The sequence below is a fragment of the Microcaecilia unicolor genome, chromosome 7, assembly GCF_901765095.1.
Source record: "Microcaecilia unicolor chromosome 7, aMicUni1.1, whole genome shotgun sequence".
NCBI lineage: Eukaryota > Metazoa > Chordata > Amphibia > Gymnophiona > Siphonopidae > Microcaecilia > Microcaecilia unicolor.
In genome coordinates, this window is record NC_044037.1 from 273,548,176 (window position 1) to 273,571,878 (window position 23,703).

The 23,703-nt window shown below is 42.6% G+C and overlaps 1 protein-coding gene across 1 annotated transcript in view; it reads left to right on the forward strand.

Moving 5' to 3' along the window:
* DPP10 (dipeptidyl peptidase like 10) overlaps nucleotides 1-23,703 on the forward strand; it is a 744,229-nt gene that overhangs the window by 665,796 nt on the left and 54,730 nt on the right. Inside the window, 1 exon segment of the mRNA XM_030210103.1 lies at nucleotides 357-404. Coding sequence (XP_030065963.1) covers nucleotides 357-404 — 48 coding nt within the window.

Consider the following 23,703-nt stretch of genomic DNA (forward strand, 5'->3'; position numbering starts at 1 on the left):
CCTGCATTGGGCTCACCGCCGCTTAGTAAAAGACCACCTCTGTGTAAATCCTCATGTGTAAAGGTGGGTGCCGATCCCGCGGCAGTAAACAGTGTCTAACTTTCAGCACTGTTTATAGAATGGCTCTTAGTGCGTTATCTTTTCATCACTGATTTTTCAGCACTATTTATAGAATTTGGTCCTGTGGCACTTATGTGCTACCCTATAGAATAGCGCCTTAGTGCACAGGTGCCTAACTGTCATTTTATTGCATTTACATCTAGGTACCAATTTCTAGAATTGCCTCTTTGAAGCTTGTAACGCCTGAAGCAACTAACCTGTAATTCATTCTAGCCTTTCTTCTTTTTATTTACCAGGGCCAGGGGTTCCAGTCACCAGTGTGCATAGTGTGAGTAGTCCAGGAAGTGAGTATGCGTCAATTCCCTGAAGTCTTTATTCTTTTTATTCAGCTTAGTATGGGCAGCTAAGGTCAGGCAGTTGTCTAGAAACTGTACCAGAGTGTCAGAATTGAAGAAAGCATAGGGTAAGTATAGGGGATCCTTAATTATGAAAGAGTGAAGAAGTAAAACCATGAGATGTAACATTTGAGATATCGCAACCAGTAGAAATTTGTACAGACTAGATGGGCCGTAGAAAAAATATTTGCCATCATATTCTTTTCTTTTTTTTTTTAATGCTAAGGTGCTTGTTCAGTGCTGTGGTGCAGTTTATTTCAAATAATATTTAACATATGGATAATAACTTCACCTGGAAAATCATTATTCTGAATCTGGAATCGATTACCTATTTACACATGCAGTTCAGCAAATGTGTGAAATAGATGGATACAGCTTAATTGCTAGCACACTATCTGGTCTTTATACTAGATTCAAAAGTGCAACACCAACGCTTCTTCACATCCAGTTCAAAATCCTTTCAACCTCCCTTCTCAAAGATATATCTCAATCACTGCCACTTTGATATCATCCTATATAATAAAACGCACCTCCAACATTCTGAAGCTGACTGCATGGCTGAGGCATTCCTGCTCTCTGTATCCATCTCCTGAATTGACATCATGTACTTCTGGGTTCGTCACAAGCAGAAGTGACCAACCACACGAGGTTTCTCAGCTTCAGAATGTTGGAGGTGCATTCTATTATATAGGATTGGTCAGTTCCTTGAAGCACAGCCAGAGCTCAGCATCCTGCACAGTAACGCTCAGACACCAGAGAGAGGGAGGGAGGTATCTCCTCACTACTACTACTACTACTACTATTTAGCATTTCTATAGCGCTACAAGGCATACGCAGCGCTGTACAAACATAGAAGAAAGACAGTCCCTGCTCAAAGAGCTTACAATCTAATAGACAAAAAATAAATAAAGTAAGCAAATCAAATCAATTAATGTGAACGGGAAGGAAGAGAGGAGGGTAGGTGGAGGTGAGTGGTTACAAGTGGTTACGAGTCAAAAGCAATGTTAAAGAGGTGGGTTTTCAGTCTAGATTTAAAGGTGGCCAAGGATGGGGCAAGACGTAGGGGCTCAGGAAGTTTATTCCAGGCGTAGGGTGCAGCGAGATAGAAGGCGCGAAGTCTGGAGTTGGCAGTAGTGGAGAAGGGAACAGATAAGAAGGATTTATCCATGGAGCGGAGTGCACGGGAAGGGGTGTAGGGAAGGACGAGTGTGGAGAGATACTGGGGAGCAGCAGAGTGAATACATCTCACTCTCACTCTCACACACTGTCTCTCACACACTCTGTCTCACACTGTATCACATTCACTCTCTATGTGTTACACACTCACACACTCTCGGTCTCATACACTCAGTCTCACAGAGAGTCTGTGCCTCACACACACTGTATCTGTGTGAAACACACACTCTCTCTCTCTCACATACGCACTTGCACACACACTCATTCTCACAGACACACTTGCACCCAGACTCACACTCTCTCTCTCTCTCTCTCACACTCGCACATTCTCTCTCTCTCTCACATACACTCTCTCAAACATACACACTCCGAGGAAAACCTTGCTAGCGCCCATTTCATTTGTGTCAAATGGGCCTTTTTTACTAGTTAAATATATTTCCGATTATATAAAGTGCTTCAACAGTTCTGATAACTTTTTACAAAAGTGACCTCAGTGATGCTCACCGCCCACCACCCTTACAGGATTTACGTGGCGATTTCTAAAGCATCAACCTCTTCACCGGTCTACTTTTTTAAAAGAAATTACTTCATATATATGTGTGTGTATAAACTTTTTTTCTTAATTTTTAGTTTACTTATCTTTTCAAAACTTTACTTAGTCGGACCCAGGGGTTCTACTGTCCGACATGTTTCGCTCAACCAACGAACTGCCTTAAGGAAGTATGCAGAGCTGGCGCTAGTAAAGATCACAGGGGGTATGTCCTTGAGGCAGCTTGTTGGTTGAGCGAAACATGCCGGACAGTAGAACCCCTGGGTCCGACTAAGTAAAGTTTTGAAAAGATAAGTAAACTAAAAATTAAGAAAAAAAGTTTATACACACGTATATATATGAGGTAATGTCTCTTTAAAAAGTAGATCGGTGAAGAGGTTGATGCTTTGGAAATCGCCACGTAAATCCTGTAAGTGTGGTGGGCGGTGAGCATCACTGAGATCACTTTTATAAAAAGTTATCAGAACTGTTGAATCACTTTATATAATCAGAAATATATTTAATGAAATCAAAGTGGCGGTGATTGAGATATATCTTTGAGAAGGGAGTTTGAAAGGATTTTGAACTGTTTGTGAAGAAGCGTTGGTGATGAAATAGATGGATTGCACAGAAAATATCATTCTAGCTTCAAATTAAGAGGCCTGTTAACTTAATTGCAGTAAGGTTTTGCACTTACCACGTGCTAACTGTAAAATTTAAGATGAGGAAAGCAAAAAGCCTGTGCAGTAAATGCAGAAAACATGTCAAAATCACGTGTGGATTGTGAAAAATTGTAAGAAGACCGTAGGAAACTGGATGACTGGTCATCCAAAAGGCAGGTGAAATTTAATGTGGACAAATGCAAAGTGATGCACATTTGGAAGCATAATCTGAATCATAGTTACCTGATGCTGGGGTCCACCTTGGGGGGGGGGGGGGGGGTCAGCACCCAAGAAAAAGATCTAGGTGTCATTGTAGACAATGTGATGAAATCTTTGGCCCAGTTTGCAGCGGCAGCCAAAAAAGCAAACAGGATTCTAGGAATTATTAAGAGAAGGATGCAAAATAAGACAAAGAATATTATAATGCTCCATAGCGCAGCCACACCTTGAATACTGTGTTCAGTTCTGTTCATCGTATCTCAAAAAAGATATAGAGGAATTAAAAAAGGTTCAAAGAAGAACGACCAAAATGGTAAAGGGAGTGGAACTCCTCCCATATAAGAAAAGGCTAAAGAGGTGAGGTTTCTTCAGTTTGGAAAAGAGACAGCTGGGGGGGGGATATGATTGAGGTCTACAAAATCCTGAGTGATGTAGAACGGGTAAAAGTGAATTGATTTTTCAGTCCATAGACCACGGGTCATTCAATAAAATTACATGGACATACTTTTAAAACAAATAGGAGGAAATATTTTTTCATTCAAAGAATAGTTAAGCTCTGGAACCCATTACTGGAGAATGTGGTAACAGCAGTTAGCATATCTGGGTTTAAAATAAGGTTTGGGCAAGTTCCTGGAGGAAAATTCCAGAGTTTGCTTTTGAGATGGCCATGGGGAAATCCATAGCTTGCCCCGGGATTGGTTGCATGGAATGTTGCTACTAATTTGATTTCTGCCAGGTACTGTGACCTGGATTGGCCACTGTTGGAAGCAAGACAGTGGGCTAGATGGACCATTAGTCTGAACCCAGTATGGCTATTTGTTTGTCCTGCATTTACTGCACAGGACAGACATCTATTGCATAGGCCCCTCATTACGTGCATTGACAGATAGCATCGGTGAACCCATGTTATTTACCAATGATTGTAATGTGAGCCTGGTGCAAAAAGAAACTGTCAGGAAGAAGCCATGGTGGCACAATCCAAACTTTCCCCAGATCCAATCCTTATGTGGCAGAATGACCCCTAGCAGAAGTACCAAGAGTCTATCACTAGAGGCCAATGATGCCATTTTAGACACAAAGTACTGACAGGGTGGGAACAGAGGGGAATTGCTCCTTCCATAGTGCACTAGATCGCCCCCAGAGCAACTGCCAGGTAATTCTTGGGTGGAGGGGGTTCAGGAGTGGAGGTGGTCAGGCTATTATGTTGGATAGTACTTGTTGGGTGGCGTGCTCTGGGGGGTTCCTATTGGGGCTGTTGCTTGCTGAGGGAGGTGTTTATCTGGGTGGTGCTTGGTTGGGGGGGGGGAATAGATGGTGGCTTGATTGGAGATGACATAGATCTGGAGGGGGGGATGAGATTGAGGTTTGATTAGGGCTGGCCTTCATTGGGAGGTGGGTGGGTGGGTAGTTCATAGGAAGGCATGATTGGGGATGGCCTTCATGGGAAGAGAGTCAGTTGGGGGTTATTGGGAGAATTATCAAAGGGGGTGGGGTCAGATCAGGGGGCTTGTGTTGGGGAAATAGATCAGTGGAAGGGAGTCTTGTGTGTTGGAAGGAGTCAGAAAGGTGCTTATCATGATTAATGGTCATGCTGTTGGTCTGTCTGTAGTGCAGCTGCACTTCATGCCACCTCTTGGTGTTAAGTGCAGTCACACTATTGGGGTTCATGACAGCTAGCAAGCAGCACCATTCTATGTGTTAGCTTTCAGTGCTAGTCATGTCCTGTCACCACCCATATCCTGCCCTTATCTACTCTAAACAGCTAGCACAGAATGTTTACCTAAGTGGTTGGTTTTAAGCATGCAGTGTCTTTACTTTGGGAACTGGGTGCAGCTCAGTATGCATCTCCCCTAGTGTTCAAGCAATTGGCTGAATTATGAACTTGCCTCAGTAAGTTGTACACTCAATTTCTGGGCTAGCATTCAGTTCCAGCCATACCCTGCTATTGACCATGTCCCACCAGGTTTCCACCCCTACCCTTGCTAAGCTGTCAGTGTGGGTCTTTACCCCATCGACTGGTTTTATCATGTGGTAGCCATTAGTCTGGGAACCAGGTACAGCTTAGTATACAACCCCCCCCCCCCTTTTTAGTATTTAGGTTGTGAGCTTGCTAAGTATGATAACATGAATGAGGGGGAGCATGGAGCCTGGATAAACTGGAGTCCCACAGCAGGTGAAGGTGGAACAGAAGTTACAGTATATTTATTAAACGTGTCAGGTAGGGGGTTTCTGTTCAATTCACAGGTAGAGGAGAAAGTAAAGACAAAACTAGTCCTTAGAAGAATGTCCTCTCATGGCCTGCTCCTGCAGGGCCACAGCGTGCATGACTATCTCTCAGCAAGGCAGCATAATCCTCTTGACTCTGGCCCGGTTCTCCAGAGTTACTGGTACAGTCTTTAGCAATTAACATAGGCCGACCTGCATGAGGCAAGGTCAAAGATGCAAGTCAGCGAGGACCCCAGTTGAACATGTCCTACATGACTGTTGCAGTTCACAGATATGCAATGGAGGCATATGCAGTTGGGAGTTGCTGCTTCCATTTGGGCCTCCTTTACCTAACTAGGTCCTGAGCTTTTTTTTTTTTAATTATTATTTATTTAAATTTTTCAATTACATCAAGTATTATATCTTGAATACAGATAAAGACGATTTAGTATCTTAAAAAAAAAAAAACTTTTTAAAGAATATAAACATTATAGAAATAAGTATAATTAACAAAGAAACCATTACTCGTCTATAATCCACAATACTAGGGGGTTATCACAATTTTCAGGAAATCAAATAAGATTTTTTAGAAACCAACTTCTAAATCAAAACATGGTGGCTAGTATAAGCATTCCAGGCAATATAAACTATTTATGGGATTAAAGTTGTTAATATCCCTGAGCTTTTATACCTCCTGGACCATGCCCACTTTGTAGTGTTGTAGATGGAGAAGTGTTGGTCTCAATACTTGCATAAATAGGAAAAAGAGAATCCAAACTCTGGACCTTCCATTATGCACTTCATGCCAGTCTCAATACAGAACAACTGTTACATCTCAAAACAGCAGTGGTCTGACTTCATTGTGCTTTCGATCAAGCATTAAGGTAACCACAGGCTTCCAAAATGGCTGGGGTGACCTGCCAGGAGGAACCATGGTTAAAACTCAAACTTCAGTGCGCTTGAGATATTTTACAATGGCCCCACTAACCTTGCTTGATGTAGGGATTGTTGCAACATTGGGTATTAAGACATAGCATAGGCATTGCTATTGGCTTAGATACTATTTTCGAATGACTTAGAGTGGACAATGACAAATCCTAAAATGACTAACCAGCAGAGGTGATAGAGACCATCACAGTTTTTTTGGCGTGTGCTTGGGAAAGGTTTGGAAAGACACCTAAAAGAGAAGGGGTTGTTCTAATTTAGGTTCCATATGATAATGTATGTATGTGTTTTCCTAAAGTGGACACATTTTGGTCTTCATCCACTGTCTTTTACTATGCTATTACTCACAAACTGCAGCTTTCTATATTTTATAGGCCTAGGAATGAAAAATTGAATTCACTGCAAAATGATGGCTGATAATTATGCATATGCACATGGTAACATAGTGAAAAACAAATTCAGATTTCCAGACAACAGAAAACCATCAACACGGATATTTAACATGAAAATAAATGCCATCATGCTGCCAAACTGGAGGGAGCTAATTTGATCTGGCATGATGGAGATGATACACTGCTGTGAACTTGGAGCCCATATGTAATACTGACTACTGAAATATAAAGACAAATAAGAGTCATTTTCAGAACCTCTGAGTAGATATTTTATTAAAATAACATAGGAGATTCTGAAACCCCCTACCTCCCCCCCCCCCCCCCCCAGCTGGTCTCCTAGATTAGGCTCCTAAATTCATGAGCTATTCAGGAGCTATTTGCAGCCAAACTTAGGAGCCATAGGGCCTTCTTTACAAAGGCACGCTAGTATTTTTTTACTGTGCGCTAAAAACAAGCATGCGCTAAACACTAGAGATGCCCATAGGAATATATGTCATACATCCACCACTATGTAGGATTAGCAAGTCTCAAACATAGATCAGGTGTTGACCTCTTACTAACAGACCTCAGCGGCACCACTCCGAGCTCTCAAATGTTCATTGCTCTACGCTTTATGTGCTCTCTCGTCATAGATCTTAGAGGTATAAATTATATTCTTGAGTTAAAATAAATTCAATAATACTTTATAATATGATAGACTTATAGTATAATAGAATTAGCTTTCAAAAAGTATTCCTGAAGAATGAATTAGCTAAATACTAAGACTCCCATTATATTCCTTTGGGCACCGTAGTGTTTAGCGCGCGTGAAGTTTTAGCACGCACTAAGAACGCCAGTGCACGTTTGTACCCAGTGTACCTGAATCTAACTCACCTTGAGCTACTACTGAAAAAAAGGTGTGAGCAAAAATCTAAATAAATAATTAATTTGTAAAAGACCCCCTAAGTGAGCTAAACCTGCACTTCATGAGATAGCCAAAGAGCAACATTACATGTCAGCACTTGCCCACAAGTGGAAGATTTCAGCTCTCCAACCTATTCTTCAGTTGGGTCTGTTCAAACCCTTAGGAGGAATACGTGGTATATCTTTCAATATCTCCTTTCAAAAAACATAAGATTTGTTATATTGGGTCACACCAAGGGTCCATCTAGACCACTATCTTGTTTTCAACAGTGGCCAGTCCCAAAAAGTAGCAAGATTCCATGCGACATAACCAGAGTGTCAGCTAGTTTTTGAAAGAGTAAACATTTGATTTGTGTTTATCCATTCCACACCATTCAAGATTTTATAGTTCTCTATCCTATCTCCCCTCAGCAATCTCTTCTCCAAGCTGAAGAGCCCTAACCTCTTTAGTTTTCCTCGTATGAAAGGGGTTCCATCCCCTTACTCATTTGGTTACCTTTCTTTGTACCTTTTTCAGCTTCACGACATATTTTTTTTGAGATGCGTTGACCAGTATTGCACACAATACTCAAGATGTGGTCTCCCCATTGCGCAATACAGACAGAGGCAAATAATTCCTAATATTATGTTTGCTTTTTTGGCTGCCATTGCACACAGCAGAAGATGTCAACATATTCTTGACAATCACATCTAAATCCTTTTCATCTATAATGACTTCCTAATGTGGAATCTAGCTTCATATAGCTATAATTTGGGTTATTCCTTCAAATGTGCATCACTTTGCACCTGTCTACATTAAGTACATCTGTCGGTTTGGATAGTCCGTCTTCCAGCCTCTCAAGGCCCTCTTGCAATTTCATGCAATTTAACAGCTTTGAATAGTTTTGTGTCATCTACAAATTAAATCACATCACTTGTTACCATTTTCAGATCACTTAAACTTAAATGACTGCATGCATGTTGATGTGTTGAGTGATGCTTAGACAGCGACTCTGACTCTGAGGAGCTAAGGTCAGTGCCGGACAGAATTATATGATCTATGTCCTGTATATGGCAAGACAGATTAGAATGTGTTTCAGAGGACTTCAATGAAATTGAAAAATCATGATCAAGTGTACGAACACCTTCACTTCCGGAGAACACTAAAAACTTATTTGTTCAAAAAGGCATACCCTACCTACCCAACATAAATGCCTGACCACTGGAACACAACAAAACCAAAATACGGTTCCTGTGAGGAAATCCTAAAGTGGCTATAGCCCTTCAGCTTAGAGAAAAGATGGCTGAGGGGAGATATGAAAGAGGTCTATAAATAATGAGTGGAGTGGAACAGGTAGACGTGAATCGCTTGTGTACTCTTTCCAAAAATATTAGGGCACATAATGAAGCTACAATGTAGTAAATTTAAAACAAATCAGAGAAAATATTTCTTCACTCAGTGTGTAATTAAACTCTGGAATTCGTTACAGAGAATGTGGTAAAAGCAGTTAGCTTAGCAGGGTTTAAAAATAGCTTGGATAACTTCCTAAAATAAAAGTGTATAAGCCATTGTTAAAATGGACTTGGGGAAAATCCACTGCTTATTTCTAGGATAAGCAGCATAAAATGTATGTTACTGTTTTGGGATCTTGCCAGTTACGTGTAACCTGGATTGGCCAATGTTTGAGGCAGGATACTAGGCTTGATGGGCCTTCGGTCTGTCTCAGTATGGCAATGTTTATGTTCTTATGATTCTTATGATTCTTACAACTACCCAGTAATGGCAGTAGGAAGTGACTTATTTGTGGGAAAATGTAAAAGGGCATGTGTTGCTTGATATCTCTGCAATGAACTCTGCCTTTGACCTTTGAATATTGAGAATCTGGAAGGGTATATACAGAAGTCCAATACGCATTATGATGGGACATACTTCCTAGATTACAGATAGGCACTTAACTTATTTTTGAGCATAAGTGGACTTACTTCCTTCTGTCATTGCAGTTCAGCATAACATTAAAACCTGTGTCTTATCTTATCACTAAACCACTGCAGCAAAAGGCATCATTTTGCAATCAAACAGGCTTTGTGAAACGTAACATGTGAACAAGAGTGTATTATCAATTCATATTCTTTATCCAGCAAGCACACCCACGGGTCTTTATGCAAGCGCTGTCCCAGTGTAACCCCCAAGTGTTCCCATGATGTTACCCCAAAATCAGCTATCTTTGTTCACACCAGGCACAATGTTTAAAGGTTCCCACTACACCACTACACTTAGGGGAAATATTAGACTCAGCTATGCCCATCTTGTATGTTCTCAAGGGGTAGATTTATAATCTGTGCAACATGCAGAAGTGCAATTCTCTTAACTATGCACTCTGTACTAAATCTTTCCCTCCCTTGACGCCTTCCTTCAAGTCCGCCTCCTTGTATTCCCCACCAAAGTCTTGTACCCATCTTTCCACTATCTTTTGGAAAGGAAATATTTTATTGCCGCATAGGAAAATATCATACTGTTTACCAATTGACGCCTTTGATACAGTCATCTGAGGTCGGCATTCATCAAATGGGGAATCATCCATACTCTCCGTATGATTGGCAACTAACTCTGCCACAGTTACTATTTTAAACTACTTTGTGAAACCAACTTCCACTCTGACACACTCTGACCTGTTCTCATGCAGATTTTCAGTAACTGATGAACTTGGCATCTATTCGTTATGGTATCATAATATTTCATAAGCTGTCTCTGTTGATGCTATTGAATGCTTTTTTCAAAAAATGCACAAAGTTTATAATTACTGGGATTCCTTTTTAAACTCAAGAACCTTTTCTGTTATTCTGTGCAATGTGAAAATTTGATCTATGCAGAATCTAGCTGAGCCTCAACCCTGCTTGTTCTTCTCATAGTAAGAACTTGAACATTTAGCCAGTCAAGAATCATTCAACTGTAATCTTTTTCAGGTACAGATAACAGAACAACCCCTCTGCAGTTATTGCAGTCCAGTAAATCTCCTTTCTTCAGCAGTTATAATTAAACCTTTCCTAGTCCCATTGACGCATTATGCAATCATACTAGCCATTCTATCATTTGATATGATACTTTCTTCAAGAGTTCCGCATAAATGTTGTCTAATCCTGGCAGTTTTCCCGCTTCGTAGACCCTTAATAGCTTTGATTAACTCATCCATTGTGAATGTCGTAGTGTCTATCTGCAGCTCTGTTGATGTTTCATCAGTTGGCTGGTCTAATACTGCTTCAGGCTTTGGGCATTTGCTTAAAATGTTATTCCCAATGTTGAACTTCTTTTTACTTGTAATGGCTTTTGCCACCTTTGTCTTTAAGAGGCAGTACTTTTCTTCCTTCTCGTCCTGTTAATTGAATGTTTTTCAAGTCTCTTTTTTGTGCTGCTTCTTCTGCTATTTGAGCGGTATTCTTCAGCTTATCTTCTGTTTATCTTGTCATACACTTAACTTCTTTGTCTTGCTGACTGGATTGCTATGATATAATGTGTTTCTTTTTGGTACCTCATCTGCTGCAATTAATGACTGAATTTCGTTTTGCTTCCTTATACATTTTCAAGTTTCTTATCCATTATTCTTTCATTTTTCCTTCTTGCATGGCTCAGTGTATTCAGGCAGATGTAATGTAGATTCTCTTTGAATAATTTTCACATATTTTCAACATCTGGTTCACTGTCTGAGTATTTATCTGTTAAAGCTTTGAATCAGTTTGACGTGTCCATTTAGGACTCCTCTACATTCTGATGGTCCTTCAACCTCACTAATGTAATGATAACACACATTTCTTTTAATTCTGTACGCTTTTGAGCTTTATCTTGATTTTTGCAACCACTGGATAGTGGTAATTTTGTATGTAAACCCCCATTATTTGGGGATTACTGAGGGGAAACAGCTTGTCCCTGGAGTCACTGGAGGAGAGCATGGGAGTGTCATTGGGTGGGGGGAAGCCAAGCCCAAAGGGGTGTGTGTGTTGAAATGATCTGCAGGGAGAAAATGGGTCTGTTATTTTGATTGACAAGGGAGGTAGAGCTGGAAGTAATAAAGTCTCTTACCTGACAGGGCAAGGGGTATTTGGTTGCCTTTTCCTCCACAGGGACCATTGGAGGAGAGGGGGGGGGATCCCAAAGTGACTAAGTAAACTCAGGCTGAATTGAGGAGTAGTTACTGCCTCTCACAGTGTCAACTGTGAAGGTGTGAAAGCTTAGGATGGGGTAAGGGGAATCCAGCCTGAAAGCAGGATCAGGTCAAGGAAGCCTGTCCAAGGCCAGCTTACAGCTCAAGAAGTGCATCGGCTGGAAGGACAGCCTAAAGGGTCTTTGCCTGAGGGAAGTGGATTGTCATTGGGGGAAATTCAAGAGCAGCCTTGGATTATTAACAGCCTCTGGCTGGGGTAAAGGACAGGAGATGTAAATGTATAAATATTGCAGTTACCAAAGAAGATCAAGCTTAAACAAAGAGACTGAGATTGTAACACACAATCTTGAATGGACAGGAGAAGTTTTACTGTACAAATGGAGTTGTAGAAAGTTCAGTAAAGTTGAGTTTGCACCAGATGAAACTCTTGGAGTGTTATAAGGTTATTCTTTTGAAACAGGAAGTGGGGACGCTTGCTCTTGAACTGGTAAGATTATTATAAAGAAGCCCCACTAAAATTATCCAATCCCGGACCATGACCTACTCCCAAGCTCAAACTGGAAGGACTATGCTGGATGGAGAATGTGGAGTGAGTGAGAAGGTGAAACGTGGAAGAATATTATCCCTGTGACCAGGGTCAAAGTGGAAGGAACTGAGCTGGTGCTGGTAGCGGTGGACCCAGGTTACATGTATATCAGCTCCTCTGCATGATCTGACATTTTGCAGTGACCTGATCTACCTTCTTCCAAACTGCTGTGAGATGTATTCATGCAGAAACAAATAAGTTTAAGGTCCTTTTTAAAGAAGGCCTTTAAGGTTGAATTAGATACTAGTAGGATACGTTAGTAGGTCTGCAGACCATAACATTATACGGTAATGAGCTAATTTTTGTTGTGAATGTTTGAGGCTTTCCTATTTTATTAGTGGAGTTCTTTTATATATTTTTGTGTTTTATTTTTTATATGTATTTTTTGTAAACCGCTTTGCTTTGAAATAGTAAACAGTATATAAGGTTTTAATAAGCTAGACATGTATTTCATTTTTCATAAGTCAGGTGAGCACTATGGGCCCGATAATCAAAATTATTTAACTAGCCGGAAATGGCCCCTGGCCAGTTAAATATCATTGTAACGCCTAACCGTGGATATGCAGTGGGAAATAGCCCTCTCGGGCACTGGAAGAACCCGCCTGAGGCTGTGGAGTTCTGTTTTTCCATATTTGGTTGTTTTCATTGTTGAGGGCCCCTTTTACTAAGCTGCGTAGGCACCTACGCACACCAAACATGCGCCAAATTGGAGTTACTGCCCGGTTACTGTGTGGCCCTTGCGGTAATTTCAATTTTGACGTGCGTCCGTTACATGCATCTGGCGCACGTAGCGGACGCGCGCCAAGTGGCATCTGACACACATAGGTCATTACCGCCCAAATTCTCTACTGCTAGGTCTGTGACTGGTGGTAAAGTCTCAGACACAAGATCTGTTCGAGAAGGCATACCTTACTGATCCAACTTAAGTGCCTGGACTCAGCAACACAACGAACATTATGAAACTCTTCTTCTCTCGATTCTATAATGTGTCTGTAACACATACATCTCATTCTCTACCTCATCACTCTGTATTTGTTTCATCACCGGAGGCGGCTTACGCCTTACGGTAATATGTAAGCCACATTGAGCCTGCAAATAGGTGGGAAAATGTGGGGTACAAATGCAGCAAATAAATAAATAAATAAATAAAATGGACGTGCAGCAATTTTGATTTTGCGGCATGTCCATTTTTGGCAAACAAAAAGGCCTTTTTTACAGGTGCGCCCAAAACCTGCGCTTACACTATTGCAGGCGATTTTTTTAGCGCACCGTTGTAAAAGGACCCCTATGTTTGGTGTTGTGCTCTGTATCTGAAACTTCTTTAAAAAAATTATTTAAACAACAATAATAAACAAAAAATAGGCTGCATAAATAAGAGAACCTATCTTTAACCGCTAAGGGCTTTATTCTATAAAGGTTATGCTCCTAAATGTACACTCCTAAAAATACGCTTCTAAATTATGAGCATAATCTATGTTCCTAAATTTATGCTCCTAATTTAGGACCTATTACGCTTGAAAGAACCTGTTTACTAAGCCATGCTGTATGCACGCAAATATTTTAGCGCACGCTAATGCTAGAGACACCTATAGGAATATAATGGGTGTCTCTGTTATTAGGATGCACTAATGTTTAGCGCACGCTAAAAGGTTTGCATGCCTACAGCGTGGCTTAGTAAACAGGGCCCATAGATTTAGCATACATTTAGGAGCATAAATTACACTCCTAAATTTATCAACGTAAATTTAGGACAGGGGCGTAGCCAGACTTCGACGGGAGGGGGGTCCAGAGCCCGAGGTGAGGGGGCACATTTTAGCCCCCCCCCCCCAGTGCCGCTGACCCCCCCGCCTGCCCACCCGCCAACGTTCACACCGCCACCGCCCGCAACCCTCTCGACCCCCCTTCCCGCCGCTAACCCTCTCCCGCTGCGTACCTTTGCTGGCAGGGGATCCCAACCCCCGCAAGTCCTCTTCTCGGTCGCGCGGCATTGCTGACCCCCCCTCGCTGCCGCCGCAGCCCTCTTGACCCCCCCTTCCCACCGCCAACCCTCTCCCGCCGCGTACCCTTGCTGGCGGGAGACCCCAACCCCCGCCAGCCGAGGTCCTCTTCTCAGCCGTGCGGCATTGCCGAATGATCTGATCAAGTTTGAATCTGTTTCTGTGCAAGCGTCTGACATCCTGCACGTACGCACAGAAACTTGATCAGATTATTCAGCAAGCAACGCCACACAGCCGAGAAGAGGACTTTGGCTGGCGGGGGTTGGGGTCCCCCGCTAGCAAAGGTACGCGGCGGGAGAGGGTTGGTGGAGGGAAGGGGGTTCTTAGAGGGTTGCGGCAGGGGGGTCCAGGGCCAAATCTACAGGGGCACATGCCCTCGTGGCCCCATGATTTAGGAGCGTACATTTAGGAACATAACCTTTATAGAATAAGACCCTAAGGTTTAAATTCTATATCTGATGCCGATGGAAAACACACCTACATATATTCCATAAACCACACTTAAAGTTAGACAGAGTTTATAGAATATGCATAGAACTGTCCATGCAACTAAAATTTAGGGGCAGGTATTTATACCAATAAAAAGCTGGTGTAAATGCCCACGCCTAACTTTAGGCGTGGAACAGTTTATTCTATAACACTGCGTGTAAATTTTAGAAACACCCATAACCCGCCCTTGCTGTTCCCATGGCCACGCCCCTTTTGAGATCCATGCAGTAGAATTTAAGCGGACTATTTTATAGAATTCACTTAGCAAGTAGTGCGCGTAAATTCTAATTCGTTACCAATTAGTGCCGATTAATTGTTTAACATCCAATACCGTCACTAATTGACTTGCTAACACCATTACAGTTGTATGCACAAATCAGAGTAAACCCAGGTTTGTGCGTGCAAGTCTAGTCGCACTATTGTTATTTATTTATTTATTTATTTGGCATTTATTAACGCCTCTATGAAGAGATTCACCCAAGGCAGTGTATAGCAGGTACAGTTCAACATAAAACTTACAATTTTGCTAACAGCATAACAATAGTAAAATAATCAAGAATAACATAAACAATAAATGAGGTAAACTTGAAAACAGAAAATTGAAACTTAATAGAACTACATGAAAGAGCACCAAAAATATACACATTTAACAGCACTGGAATTCAAATACCACAAATATAATACAATATGATGATACACCTAATAAGCATGCATTAGAACATTCAACTAACATAGATATGATGCGAAAGATTTTTTACAGTATGGCTTACCATATTGCTGAGGGGCCAAGAGCAGATATATGATCGGGACAAGATGCATAGTACAGAGTTAATTTGGATAATTTGATGGTTAGCTAAAATCAATGCAAGTATGTTGTATAGTTAAGCAAGAGATATGGAACTGATCTAAGTTATAGTATGTGTAGCAACCTAGTCCAGATGCAGAATGGGAGAAGAGCCAGGCTTTCCCCTGTTTTGTGAAGTAGAGGTAGTCTCAAGTTATACGTAGCCCCTCTGGGAGTAAATTCCAGAGCAAGGGGACTACTGATGAAGGCTTGCTGGTGGGTATCACTTAGAGGTCTTAAAGATGTGTAAAGGGTTAAACTTATTCTTTAAGTACTCTGGCCTATTATACAGAATTTAGGGGTAAGCTGCCACCAATGGCTGAGTATCTGGGGACGGGGGTTATGTGACCTTAATGATTTATGTCACCAATGACTAGGTTATTAAGGATCACCTTATGCTGAATGTTTTTTCCCATGTGAGTGACTGTGGGATCCTGCAATATGTGTTGTCACAGTTTGCAGCTTGGTATATTGCAGGGACATCTTGCAGTATACCAAGGATCCCACAGTCACTCACATGGGAAAAACAATCAGAATAAAGGAATCCTTCACCATCTTATCTTCAAATTGTGGTATATATCATTCAGTGCAAAAAGTGTGATTAAGGGTGCTATATTAGAGAAACAACCAGATGCTAGAGATGAGAATCAATTTTACATAGATGTCATATTAACATCACAGTGCCAACCAGGATGTCACCTCTATGGGGCAGCACTTTACAAAACCTGAATACTGCATCAATGATTTTATGGTGAGCATACTAAAAAGACATTCAGGCTTATTTTCGAAAGAGAAGGATGCCCATCTTTCTACACAAATCAAAAGATGGGCATCCTTCTCACAGGGTCGCCCAAATCGGCATAATCGAAAGCCGATTTTGGGCATCCCCAACTGCTTTCCGTCGCGGGGACAACCAAAGTTCCCAGGGGCGTGTTGGAGGTGTAGCGAAGGCGGGACTTGGGCGTACCTAACACATGGGCGTCCTCGACCCATAATGGAAAAAAAAAGGGTGTCCTAGACCTGGTTCAGTTTTTCTTTCAACCAAGGCACATAAAAGGTGCCCGAACTGACCAGATGACCACGGGAGGGAATCAGGGATGACCTCCCCTTACTCCCCCAGTGGTCACTAACCCCCTCCCACCCTCAAAAAACAACTTTAAAAATATTTTGTGCCAGCCTCTATGCCAGCCTCAAATGTCATACTCAGCTCCCATCACAGCAGTATGCAGGTCCCTGAAGCAGTTTTAGTGGGTGCAGTGCACTTCAGGCAGGAAGACCCAGGCCCATCCCCCCCTTCCTGTTTACCGTTTGTTGCTGGTAAATGTGAGTCCTCTCAAAACCCCCCACAAACCCACTGTACCCCACCTCTAGGTGCCCCCCTTCCACCCATAAGAGCTATGGTAGTGGTGTCAGTGTGGGTAGTGGGTTTTTGAGGGGCTCAGCACACAAGGTGAGGGAGCTATGTACCTGGGAGCTTTTTCTGAAGTCCACCTGCAGTGCCCCATAGGGTGCCCGGTTGGTGTCCTGGCTGTCAGGGGGACCAGTGCACTATGAATGCTGGTCTCCTTCCTATGACCAAAGGCTTGCATTTGGCGTATGTTTTTGAGATGGCCGTCCTTAGTTTCCATTATTGCCGAAAATCAGAAATGACCAAGTCTAAGGACGACATCTCTAGGGATGACCTAAATGTCAAGATTTGGGCTCTCCCGGCCGTATTATCGAAACAAAGATGGACACCCATCTTGTTTGATAATACGGGTCTCACCACCCCTTCGTGAGGACATCCTGTGAGGACGTCCTCAGGAAAACTTGGGCGCCCCTTTCGATTATGTCCCTCACTGTAAGACAATCCAGGAATGTAAGAACTTGAAGTCAAACTGATAAAATATGTTGACACCCACCCAGACAAGACTTACCAAAGATCTGCATTTTCTGTCCCATTATAAACCATAGCATATACTGCTTTGTCACACTCTTATCACCTATCCATCTCTCCCTGTCACCCACCCCAGCTCTCCTGTTTCTCACCTAACCCACCCGACCTTCTTCCTGTGAGACAGACATTTGGAATGTTTTTGTGTTTCACTTACATATTCTGCTATCTTGTCAACATTTTGCTTATTTGTGATCTGAAGAAGGGTTACCTTGAAAGCTAATCAAAATGTATTAAGCTAGTCTAATTAAATATAATCTTGTTTTCTTTTCTATGTTTTGTTTTGTTTTGTTTTTTTCTATTTATTTATTTATTACTAATATTCTATAAAGGAAAGCAGGCCTTACATTTTACAAGTAGTACATCCTGTGTTGGAAAGAAATGTGCAACATAGGGATTGTATTATTAATGTGGGCTGCAGTTAAGATGTGTTATTTTTGGACTATCTCAAGCTACTTTAGCACAGGCCCAGATTTATCCCATGAGACCTATCTCTCTGATTACAAAGCCATGCAAACGGTTGTCAGTGCCCTAATGCCAACACAGACCATTGGTTTTGAATGGGCTGTGTCGGCGTTTGCCGTACGGCTTTGTAAACAGGGTGGCTACTTACTAATAACTGAGGCTAACATTAAAATGACATTCTCTAACAGTAGCCCACTGCAGCCTCTTCACAGCTGCTTCAGAAGGTTTTCTCTTTACTAACTGCCAAAAGAAAGTATTTACGGAAATACTGTAAGAAAACTACCCCCCCCCCCCCTTTACTAAGTCGCGGTGGTGGCTGCCACGCAACAATGCCGACACAGCCCATTCAAATGAGTGGATTGTGTCAGCATTACCACATGACAGTCGCTAGCATGGTTTAGTAAATAGGGGGTGAGTGCCATAAGTACATAAATATGTCCATACTGGAACACACCAAAGGTCCATCAAGCCCAGCATCCTGTCTCCAACAGTGGCCAATCCAGGTCACAAATACCTGGTAAGAATCCCCCCCAAAAGTACAAAACATTTTATGCTGCTTATCCCAGAAATATTTTCCCCAAGTCCAATTTAATAATGGTCTGTGGACTTTTCCTTTAGGAGCCATCCAAACCTTTTTAAAAATCGCTAAGCTAACTGCCTTACCACATTTTCTGGCAACGAATTCCAGAGTTGAATTACATGTTAAGTGAAGAAAAGTTTCTCCAATTCATTTTAAATTACTACTTTGTAGCTTCATCGCATGCCCCTAGTTCTAGTATTTTGGAAAGTGTAAACAGTTGTTTCACGTCTACCTGTTCCACTCCACTCATTATTTTATAGACCTCTATCATATCTCCCCTCAGCTGTCTTTTCTCCAAGCTGAAAACCCTAGTCGCTTTAGCCTTTCCTCATAGGGAAGTCGTCCCATCCCCTTTATCATTTTCGTCGCCCTTCTCTGCACCTTTTCTAATTCCACTATATCTTTTTTGAGATGTGGCGACCAGAATTGAACACAATATTTGAGGTGCAGGCGTACCATGGAGCGATACAAAGGCATTATAACGTCCTCATTTTTGTTTTCCATTCCTTTCCTATTTGCTTTCTTAGCCGCCGAAGCACACTGAGCAGAAGGTTTCAACATATCATCAACGATGACACCTAGATCCCTTTCTTGGTCGGTGACTCCTATCGTGGAACCTTGCATGATGTAGCTATAATTTGGGTTCCTCTTTCCCACATGTATCACTTTGCACTTGCTCACATTAAACATAATCTGGCATTTAGACGCCCAGTCTCCCAGACTTGCAAGGTCCTCTTGTAATTTTTCACAATCCTCCCACGATTTAACAACTTTGAATAACGTTGTGTCATCAGCAAATTTAATTACCTCACTAGTTACCACTATCTCTAGGTCATTTATAAATATGTTAAAAAGCAGCGGTCCCAGCACTGACCCCTGAGGAACCCCACTAACTACCTATATTAAATATATAGAAACATTTGATCTGAAGAGAGATATTCAATTATATATAGATCTATATTTATTGTTTACATAGAAACATAGAAAAACGAAGACAGATAAAGACCATACGACCTATCAAGTCTGCTCATCCATAGCATCTACTCTCCCTGTCACTTCCTTAGAGATTCTATGTACTTGGCCCAAGCTGTGTTGAATTTAAATACTGTTTTCATCTCCACCAGGAGGCCGTTCCACGATTTTACCACCCTTATCATGAATAAGTATTTCCTACAATAAAAAAAAATAGAAAAAAAATGTTGTAAACCAGTTTACATGTATTGCTCTTTCTTTTCTTCCAATTTTTATAAATAAATAATAAAGGAAAGGAAAGTTAAAAAAAAAAGTTAATTTCTTTTGATAAGCCAGTTCACATTTTTGTCACCTTTTTTTTCTTCCTTCCTTCCATCTCTCTGCTCTGTCATATGCTGGAGTTCCATATTTTACTCTTGCTTTCATTATGGCATTTACTACACCACTTTTTATAATCCAATTATAAAGCAGTTCACAAAAATGTAACATGTAATTCAAGTATATCTCAAGAAGAGCTCTAAAGAAAATATCTGTTGAAGCCATGGGGTGAATTGAAGGCTTCTATTGGTCTGTCTCTCTTCTTTTATGTATTTATTTAGGGCCCTGCTTACTAAGGTGCGCTAGTATTAAAAAATTAATGCATGCTAACGCTAGAGACACCCATATATTCCTTTGGGTGTGTAAAAATGCTAGCGTGCCTACAGTACAGCTTAGTAAACGTGGAGGGGCATAATCGAACAGGGGCGCCCATCTATAAGGGCGCCCATCTCTAATGACGGCCCCGTAAAGCGGCGTACCTAACTGTATTATCGAAAGAAGATGGGCGGCCATCTTTTGTTTCGATAATACGGTTGGGGATCGCCGAATCTCAACATTTGGGCCACCCTTAGAGATGGCCGACATTGGTTTTCGCCGATAATGGAAACTAATGGCAACCAACTCAAAACCGGCCAAATCCAAGTCATTTGGTCATGAGAGGAGCCAGCATTTGTAGTGCACTGGTCCCTCTCACATGCCAGGACACCAACCGGGCACCCTAGGGGGCACTGCAGTAGACTTCACAAATTTCTCCCAGGTGCATAGCTCCCTTACCTTGTGTGCTGAGCCCCCCAAAACCCACTCCCCACAACTGTACACCACTACCATAGCCCTTAAAGGGTAACGGGGGGCACCTAGATGTGGATACAGTGGGTTTCAGGTGGGTTTTGGAGGGCTCCCATTTACCACCACAAGTGTAAGAGGTAGGGGGGATGGGTCTGAGTCCACCTGCCTGAAGTACACTGCAGTACCCACTAAAAACTGCTCCAGGGACCTGCATAGTGCTGTGATGGAGCTGGGTATGACATTTGAGGCTGGCATAGAGGTTGGCAAAAAAATGATTTTAATTTTTTTTTGGGTGGCAGGGGGTTGGTGACCACTGGGGGAGTAAGGGGAGGTGATCCCCGATTCCCTCCAGTGGTCATCTGGTCAGTTCGGGCACCTTTTCAAGACTTGGTCATGAACAAAAAGGGACCAAGTAAAGTCAGCCAAATGCTTGTCAAGGCCGCCCTTCTTTTTTCCATTATCGTCCGAGTACTGCCATCTGTTAACCATGCCCCCGCCCCGCCTTTAGTACACTGCCGACAGTGTCGCCCCCTTGAACTTTGGCCGTCCCTGCGACGGAAAGCAGTTGAAGCCAGCCAAAATCGGCTTTCGATTATACCGATTTGACCGACCTTAGGAGAAGGCCGGCCATCTCCCGATTTGTGTTGGAAGAAGGCCGCACTTCTCCTTTGAAAATAAGCTGGAGAGCCATTATTTTTTTGGTTCACTGATATTAATAAGACTGAACAAATGGGTACAAAGAATCATTTTAAACATAGAGCACAATTATCTTTGTTTCACTCATTTTTGAATTGTGTCACAAACCTTATGGAGATTTTTTTAGACCAGCGATTACATTGCATCACTTTTTAAATATATAGAATCATTCTGCTTGTGTTTTTTCTAAGTTCTTTTTCTTCCTTTTCCAAAAAGCTTGAATCCTGGCTTTTGATATTTTGGTGTATGCATTTTTCAGCTGCGCTAAAAAATGACCAGCGCAATCCCCAGCATGGAGCTTTTCCGCACACTGAGGCCATTTTGAGTGCAGCAGTACAATGACCCCATTTTCCATTTTCTCTATTAATGGCCATGCACTAATTTCCCCATTAGCTCATGGCCATTAGATCATAAGTCCTTTCTGACACCTATTTTCTAGATGGTAAGAGGTCATGCACTAATCATGTACTAATCAGTTAGCGCACAGTGATGTCACTGCGTTAACCAATTAGTGCAGTGCATGCCTACTCTCCACCCTCAGACATGCCCCTAGTGCTAAAAAATAAATTCTATTTTTTAGCATGTGGGACATGCGTGCTGATCCCAAAACTATTACAGGATGCCTGAGTATGCCCCACAGTAATGCTTTTTACCCTGTGGTAAGCATGGTTTAGGGTCCCTTTTACTAGAGGGTTGGCGAGTGTCAATGGGCTTGCTGCGCTGCCCGGTTATTGCTGGGTTAGCACGGGAGCCCTTACCGCCACCTCAGTGGGTGGCAGTAACATAGTAACATAGAGGGGGATAAATGAACGGGGCACCCATCTCTAAGGATGGCCCCGTAAAGGGGCGGGGCAACCTGTATTATCGAAACAAGATGGACGTCCATCTTTCGTTTCGATAATACGGTCGGGGACGCCCAAATCATGAAATTTAGGTCGACCTTAGAGTTGGTCGTCCCCGGTGTTTGGCGATAATGGAAACCGAGGACGCCCATCTCAGAAATGACCAAACCCAAGCCATTTGGTCGTGGGAGGAGCCAGCATTCATAGTGCACTGGTCCCACTAACTGAATGGAAAAAGCTCTTCCCGATCTGGAAAGGAACGGGCATGCATGAAGGAAACTGCATGCAAATGAGCTGCACACTGTTGATGATGATACGTAGTTATAAGATACACCTAGCTTTACGTGCAGAATTATGCTTAACTATAGGTGTGCTATATAGAATCCAGGGGACAGTGTGCACCAGGGGCGTAGCTATCATGGGGCCACGGGCCCCCGTAGATTTGGCTCTGGAACCCCCTGCTGCCACCCTCTCGATCCCCCCTTCCCGCTCTCAACCCTCCCCTGCCGCCATCACGTACCTTTGCTGATGGGGGACCCCCATCCCCCGCCAGTTGAAGTCCTCTTCTCAGCCGTGCAGCGTTGCTTGCTGAATGATCTGATCAAGTTTCTGTGCGTGCGTCTGACGTCCTGCATGTTGTACGTGCAGGACGTCAGATGCACGCACAGAGACAGATTCAAACTTGATCATTCGGCAACGCCACACAGCCGAGAAGAGGACTTTGGCTGGCGGGGGTTGGGGTCCCCCGCCAGCAAATGTACAAGGCGGGAGAGGGTTGGCGGCGAGGGGGGTCAGCAACGCCGCACGTTGCCGAGAATAGGACTTTGGCTGGCGAGGGTTGGGGGTCCCCCGCCAGCAAATGTACAAGGCGGGAGAGGGTTGGCGGCGGGAAGGGGGGGTTGAGAGGGTTGCGGCGGCAGGGGGTGAAAGTTGGCGGCGGCAGGGGGGGGGAGCTTGGCAGCGCCGGGGGGGGGTAAAATGTGCCCCCTCACCTCGGGCTCTGGACCCCCCTCCCGTCGAAGTCTGGCTACGCCCCTGGTGTGCACACTTAACAACATTGCTCTTGTAATGAATAAAATGAAAATTCCTGCAAACCACATGGGAAACAAGAAAAACTGAACATTTCCCTGCTTCACATCACCTGCCTCTGTTTCTGCAATACTACCATGTCTGGCTGGCCCAGGGAGTTAAAGCCAAACCTGGTAATCAAACCCAGGTTTTCCATATGGTACAGCAGAGCTTTGGGGTTTGTATATTCTCTGTTTAAAATAAAATGAACACCAAAAAAGTAGGAAAATGATGTGATTTAAAATCCTTAGGTCTTCACTCTCAGTCCTCAAGGTCCACCAGCAGGTTAGGTTTTCAAGATATCCCTGATGAATATGCATGAGAGAGATTTGCATGCATACTATGTATATTGTATGCAAATCTATCATGTATATTCATTAGGAGGTATCCTGAAAACCTGCCCCCGAGGACTGGGAGTGAAGAGGAAGGGTCTACATAGTGCATTCTGTCTTATATTTCTCGTAGCTCTAACAGTATATATGTTTTTCTCCTCATATCATTTTAC